General features: G+C 37.2%; 1 protein-coding gene across 1 annotated transcript; it reads right to left on the bottom strand.

Moving 5' to 3' along the window:
- Nucleotides 1-2,365: 2,365 nt before the first annotated feature.
- On the bottom strand, nucleotides 2,366-4,249 carry tmem64 (transmembrane protein 64). Its single transcript, XM_029443960.1, has one exon. It carries the CDS (start codon nucleotides 3,413-3,415, stop codon nucleotides 2,648-2,650), a length of 768 nt encoding a protein of 255 aa, XP_029299820.1. The 5' UTR covers nucleotides 3,416-4,249; the 3' UTR covers nucleotides 2,366-2,647.
- Nucleotides 4,250-7,791: the final 3,542 nt, after the last annotated feature.

The raw sequence follows: 7,791 nt of genomic DNA, 5'->3' as shown, positions 1-7,791 counted from the left end.
TAATTGTTTTGGGTTATATCATTGTGAACAACATATTTTGCACCAATTTGTGTGTTAAAAATGGGATAGAGATATTGAATAGCTTTCAATTAGGCCTGTGTATTGAATCTGGCAATACGATACAATATATTGCGATGTATTGCAATACTACAAGCAAGGCGATATATCGCAATTTTTTCTTTTTAGGAAAACTGCCATAGTATGAAGAACGCACTCCCATCTGCATAAAATCCGAGTAAAAAACATTTACTTTTTTTTATGCAATCAGAGCAGTGGGATCTGCCTTTGCATTTATCACAGTCTTTGTAACATGCAACATCAAAACACTACTATGAGAGGGCACACACACTGAATGGGTGCTTTTATTTGGTCGATAAAGCTATGACACAATGGAGAATATTTCAAATGAGTTGCACCCAGTGAGTGTTTATTGTAGGCTGGTTGTGACTGTGTATATAGAGCTGTCAGAAGCCGAAGCCAAATACCCGATCTCCCGAGAAATGTCCAAGTAAATCAGTCACCCCAGAAAACTTACTGGTTTGGCAACATGCAATTACTGTGCTTGTGAATCTCACTTACGTCATCTTATTTTTCCCTTTTTCTGCCTCAGGCCTGTGCATCAACTCCTTCATGCTTTTAGCTATAAATGCCTTTCAAGCTCCCCTCTTTGCAGCCACTTCTGGATGTTTGCGCTTCTGTTGGTTTCTGCCTTCAACATCATTTTGGTTCTCTTCGACAGATATTTTTCTATAAACATGGTGCAATATTCAACAGTATTTGACCTTAACAGCTAAAAATTAAAAGGGAATCGAAATGTCACTAATTCACTTAAACAGAATCTATGAAATACAGCATTGACGATGACTTTGACTGCACTTTAAAGCAGCTGCTTTCTGACGTGTCAATCACTTCATCCATGGACACATTTCTATGCTATATTTTAGTCATTTTAAAATTATGCATTTTATGACAGCAGCCTCATATTTAAAATTTAGAAAAGGTGTGCTTGCATGTAGGTATTGATGAAAAAGCCTGCACACTGACTCCAAAATCAAATTTGTGTAGATGGACAACGTTTCATCCCAGTCGGAGCTTTGTCAGGTCAAAATGTTGGATTGTGAATAGATGTTTTTAGATATGCCAGTTTCTCAAAGTCCAAGGCGATGTCTTTAAATGTCTTGTTTTGTCAGTCCAAAAAGTAAAGATATTAAGTTTAATATAAAAACAGAAAAGCTGGAAATCTCCATATTTGAGAGGCTGAAAAAAGAATAATAAGAATAAAAAATAACGAAGGATTAATCAAATATCAAAGTATTTGGGGATTATTTTTCTGTCGATTGCAGCTCTACTAATGAGGCACTTCAAGCTCCATGTGAGAGATATTGTATAACCTGGTGCGAGACAGTGATAAGAGCTTTTTTGCAGCAGTATTGCTTGAAACACTCTGGAGAGCCAGGCCTGACATCACATAACATCAAGTTCATCCGTAGGTCGGTATTCTTCATTAATCATTAAATTACCACTGGCGTAACATTGTTCATGTTGCATGACCTCCCAGCTGGTTTCATAGTATACAGTGACACATCCCTCTAGGCTTTTACCATTTGGAGGCATCAATGAGTTGACTGAGAAGGGTAATCAGCGAGTCGTAAATTATTCATGCCATGTATGAAGGTCAAGGGTTTAGTTTAGGAGTGCAGGTGAAAACAATATCCTGGTATTGTTTAGTTTTATAATGTGGGCCACATGGTCTGTGTTGCCTTGACCAATGACTTCAGCTTTACCTTACAAAAAACAAAACAATGTCCAAGACTTAGTCTACCGGATGTTAACATCACCAGATCATTATTGAGTTCAGAAAAAACATTGCTCCAAATAAGAAAATCCAAACTAGGACTTACAAATGTAATATTGATAGTTCGAACTGATAAAATAATTGATAGCCTTAGGCAAAAATAGTTTCCATTTCATGGGAGCGCTTCCTCCTTCCACAAGAGGAATGAGTTCCCTTTCTCTGGGGATTGGCTTTATATTTTCTTTCCTGCTATGCGACTGTGGTCTGCCTTGAATAGTGAATAGTATTATTTTCAACGTCCGAAATTCATCAACTAAAATGTTGAAATTCTACATGCGATACTCCCGGTCTCTTCCTTGAGGCTGGTTTCCGACAAGTTATGATTTCCCCTGTGTGGTAGTTTGGTCTAGCAATAAGAAAATAGTTTCTTTCTAAAATCAAAAAGGCCACAGGTTTGATTCTCATGACTGCAAGTGATTTGTTGAACTGCCCTCTAGGAGTTAAAGAGTTCTCCTCCTGGATCATTGCTGTGACCTTTCTGCTTAAAACCCATATGAGTTCACAATAAACACTATATGAATGGCTGATGTCCTTAAAGTAAAAAGTAGAGCTGCAACGATTAGTCGACTTATGGATTGGTTAATTGGTTGTGGATGGAAAGCTAAAGTAATTTTTCATGCAAAAATGGCAGAAATTGCTATTTTCAGACTCTCAAATATGGAGATTTCTGGCTTTTCTCTATTCTATATCATAATGAACAAAATATCTTTGGGGTTTGGACTTTGAGAAACTGGGATGGACATTTTCCCCTATCTTCTGACATTTTTTAGACCAGACGATTAATCGCTTAGTCTAAAAATTAAAAAGTGAAAAGGAAAGGCTTGGTAGTGGTGTTTTCATACTCACCGAGAAAACTGCATTTTGGAGCCCAAATGGTATGGGGGTGAGTCTCGCTAAGGCCACAACTTTAAGTCCACTTCCTCCCTCCACCACTCGTATGACAGCACTGAGCTGTTCACTGTTCCCAACCTTGTTCAGCACCCAGTCAGTCAATAGTCGTTTGCACACCAGGTGTGCCACAAAGGTCCCTATTAAAACTCCGACCATAACTAGTCCCATGCCCAGCACAAATCCGTAGAGGTAGCCAGCTGCGACATTAAGAACAATATATCCCCATCCACACGGGAACGACACGATAATCAAACCAACTATAAACAGCAAGGCTCCGACGAGGCTGTCCAAGCTCTCCACCCAGAGCAGTAGGTCCTTGAGGTATTGGCGAACCAGTGCAACCGAGGAGAAGCACACAGCAGTCAGGACGCATGCCAGCAGGGCACTCTTGAAGCAAAAGGTGGTGATACAGCATGGGTGTCTGAACTCTCCACTGTTGCTGAAGGTCGTTCCCCCGGTGTCACTGATAACCTCAGGGTCTCCATCTGACTTCCCTATGCCGGCCCCTGTCTCTTCGAAGGCGCTGCATATCAGTATGTCAATTTTGTCACACTCATCTGTGGCAGTCCTCTGCAGCCAGCGGTTCAGCTGAATCTGTGCCTTGCCCACCGCATGCTTGACAAGCTTGGTGAAAAGCTGCACAGTCGTGGACCCTGACATTGATGACATGTTGGCCCTCAAATAAGCTCTGGGGACCCGCAGCAAGGCTCAGACAGCTGTGATGATTGAGGTTTCCAGACGGTCTTCACATCCAGCGCAAGTCCATGTCCAGCAATATCAATTTGTTGAACTTCAACGGAGGCAAGGGTCTATGTGCTTTTAAGATGGATCTAGCAGTGGTATCCCATTGCTTGCAGTGAGACATACAGAGGAAATCAGTCACTCTCCTTGACCATTACATGAATTGTACAATTTAACAATGTTTATCTTGGGTACACTAGCTGGTCAACGTGCCAGTCCAGTGACCTAAAAGCGCCAGTTTTGTAGTCTCTATTTGAAACACTCGCCATATTCAGAGTTGTCCCCCCTCAGCTCAGGACAGTGAAGAGTCGATGGACGGAGGGAGCTGTCAGGGCAGGAAAGCTGTGAGTGAAACAATCCAACTGCTCTTTAGACTGAGATGACCAGAGTCGAAATTATGCAAGAACAACAACTTTTATGACTCCACCAACATTGCCATCCAGCTAACGTTAACGCACTACCATAAATCACTACAAGGCTAACTTACTCCTCTCGTTAGCTAACTAGCTCGCTGCATGAATAAAGTCCACCGTTGCATTTCAGAGATTAAACCTCCGTAGCTGGCCTCCTCATACGCTGCTTCTCCCGGACAACAAAGCGACAAACAAGTCGCACGAGTCGGATATAAAAAAAACAGTTTGCTCTTTCTCTGCAGGCTGGCTGTTGTTGTTTCTCTCGTCGCTTGCCTTCTTCCACAGTGGAAAGAAACTGCTGCTATTGACGCTGTTAAAGCTTTTCATACCGACCCACTGTTTGTGTCCCAGAATGCCAAGTGACCCTCTGCCCACGTGACCAACCATTGGACGTTCTGATCCAATCACAGCGATCCGTCAGTCATCGCGAGAGTCTTTTGCGAGGTTTCACGACTAATTATGTTTGTTTTGGATCAATTATCCATTATGGATGGAGTAGTTTGATGGTAGAGCTAGAACTCATTTGAACTGCTTTATGTAGGCTGCTGTTGGGTTGTTTAGTACATCATAATCTATAGTCTGCTCATAATATTCATCTAAAATGTAGTAAAGCAGAAGTATAAAGTATTATAAAATGGAAATACAAAGAATGTTTTCATGTAAACTACTCCACCAGAATTATTCATAGGGAGTTCCTTTTTTAATACAAACTCTAGTTATAAACGTATAAGGGAATTAATACACAGAGGGACAACTAGTACACCTGCTTCTGTATTTGTTTGGAATAATTTGTATATTAGCATAAACTGGAGTAAAACCTTTTTTTTATGTTTCGAATAAGGTGCAAAATGTGTTTCTGAAAATATTGCAGAGCATTTATCCAATTAATTCAGTTATTGTAAAATACAGGCTAAATGTTGACCCTCTTCGTTCCTTCTGTCACCACAGAAATAAAATGACAACTCATCATTTTTGGAACTGTGCCTTACTTTTTGTTATGACCGTAATCTTTTTTTAAACAGAAAGTTAGATACTCAACTCAAACTCAAAAATGAATTTATTTTATATGTTTGTTTGTTTTTCTTGATGGAATACCTGTCAAGAAAATGTAGGGTATGTTATCACCTTTTCTTTCTTATTAGCAAAATTCAATATACACGCTATATACTGTCTTCATGTGCTACCTAAATCCTACCTAGTTTTTTTAAATTTTAATTTAGTTTATGTTTGCTTTTTATTTGTTTTTCTTTATCTATTATGTTATGTGTACTACAGTGCCTCATGCTTACATTGCCTTGTTACCGTTTTTGAAATAAACCTGTTTCATTGTGTTATTTTTAATTTGTATATATGAATGGTTTCTGTTGTCAGCCACTGTGCTACCACATAAGCAAAACAAACTACGACCATTTAGTACTACCATTCATTATTTCGATAGATTACTTAAATGAATAGGGCATTCAAATCCAGCCACATATCTAGTTTCAAGAATGAGAAGCTTATCAATTAGGAAGCAGTGATGGAAGATGTACTTATCTTATACTTATGTAGGCTATAAAATCAACACAGTAAACATCTACACTTAATACACAGATCCATAACATACATTTTAATGTATCTTGCAGAAGTGGAGCTTTAATGATTTTTTATACTGTTGGGTTGTTGAACCCAAAGCATCATATTTTATAAGTTTATCATGTTTTTTGTTTAAAAAGTACAATTAGTTATTTACTTTAACTGTAAGGAGTAATGTTTCTAAACTATGCTGAAAAATGAACTATAAATTATCAAAATGTTCCGTTACAAGTCAAACTCTTGCATTCAAATGTTTGTTTAAGTAAAAATATGTAAATGTTATGAAAAAGGCTACCGGAAGTTCACATTAAGCAGAATGGCTATACTATCATATAATTCATATTATTAGATTTACTGACAAATCAACATGTAAGCAGCATTAAAGTTGTGTAGGTGGTCGCTTTATGCTACTGTTGGGTTGTTTAGTAGATCATATATTAATGCAAAGCCTTCATCTACTAAACCACAGCTAGTCAAATAAATTATTAAAAGTCTAAAATGAAGTCAAGTAGAAGCATAAAGCAGTATAACTTGGAAATACAAGGTGAAGCACAAGCATCTCAAAAGGGTAGGCTACTCAAGAACAGTGCTGCAGTAAATGTACTTAGTTTTGTTCTATGACATGAATTGTATGGTCAATCAATCATTTACGTATACACATTCACAAAATTGAATTCATACATTGTTAATTAAAAGTAAATCAGGATTTCTAGTATGCAATAGAGTTTGCATTAATATTCTCCTATATTTCTGAGAACATACAGTAAAATATAGTAGCCTGAGGAGAATCTCCCTGCTTGGCATGCTCACCATAAATTCATAATGAGGGGAGTGAAGCAGACAATACGTGCATTCATGCATCTACCACTGCTCACCGCCTGACTCTCCCAGCTGTGGTTAAAGAAAGTTTTTTTTATTGTAGTAAAAACGTTGTGTTGCCTCCACTTTCTCAAAGGCTTTCATTTGGAATTCATAAACAGACATAGATAGAGACATAGATCACATGAAATGCTTCACACTTACAGATGTTCATGTTTACTGTGGTGTTATGGTGGGATTGTGATGTTGTAACACTCCACTAGATGGAACTGTTACACAGTTTTACAACCAATTCAAGTACCCTGCAGGGTGTATTTATGAGTTGGGTTACTCTGTATTTATGTGGAAACATTTACGACTTGACAACAATCTAATCCAATGTATCAACAGGTTTTACATCTGACGGTTTCACAAGCAAAGCTGTTTGTTTGTGTCTAAAGTGTTTCTCACTAAAGTGTATGTTCCTATATTATTATTCTCAACTGATGAATGTGTGCAAAGTGCAATTTGTATTGTTGTTACTATGATGTTACAACTTGATGAAATAAATCGATACGAACATAAATAATGACTAAGATTCAACCACTATGGTCAAGTTAAAGGATCACATGTATGTTTGGAAATATATAAGATATAAGATTTAGAGTTAGTCTTTGTCTTTCAATTTAAAAAGTCGTCAGAAATCATAATAATAATAACAATGATAATAATAATAATAATAATAATAATAATAATAACAACAACACAATAATAATAATAATAATAATAATAATAATAATAATAATAATAATAATAATAATAATAGAGCACTTTCATATAAGAGTGCTTTAAAAAAACACATTTAAAAGAAAGTAAATAGACAATAAAAAGACAGTAGATAATCAAATATTTAAATGAAATAAAAGACATCATTAAGAATAATAGAAAATGATATGGCGATTAAAAAAGTATTCTTATGTCACCTTTTTTAAGTCTACCATGGGAAGAAATGTCTAAGGCCACTGAGAGGACATTATATACGACTTGTTTCATTCAAGCTGACATGGCCTTTTGTCTGGTCATTATATATTTTTAAATAAAAACGTATACAAGTCTACATATAGCATTCCTATCTGGGCATATGGCTGCTGCTTATTTTGCTGTGATACTGTCGATATGTTTGATTAAAGTGATGTTATTTGTCACAGTATTCTTCAGTTATTTGTCAGTTGTTTATTAGTTTATTAGCCTCTGCACGACGATATTAAAATACAAAACATAATTTGTATTTGAGTGACACTTTGCGTCCTCCAACGGAGACGCAGGTTTGGACTCATCGTAGCAGCAGCTGAGGTGATGTCAAGACCGACAGAGACAGCCAGTACATGGCAGGAAGTTTAGTGATGTTACTTTCAAAATAAAAGCAAATGGATTCAGCAGAGGTGTCGGTGTGTGTAGGGGGGGGGGGGTGGAAAAAATGACCTCAAAAGTATCCAAATAACAATTAAGATAATGTTT

This window comes from Cottoperca gobio, chromosome 11, assembly GCF_900634415.1.
Source record: "Cottoperca gobio chromosome 11, fCotGob3.1, whole genome shotgun sequence".
NCBI classification, from domain to species: domain Eukaryota; kingdom Metazoa; phylum Chordata; class Actinopteri; order Perciformes; family Bovichtidae; genus Cottoperca; species Cottoperca gobio.
This window is presented reverse-complemented; position numbering and strand designations above follow the sequence as displayed.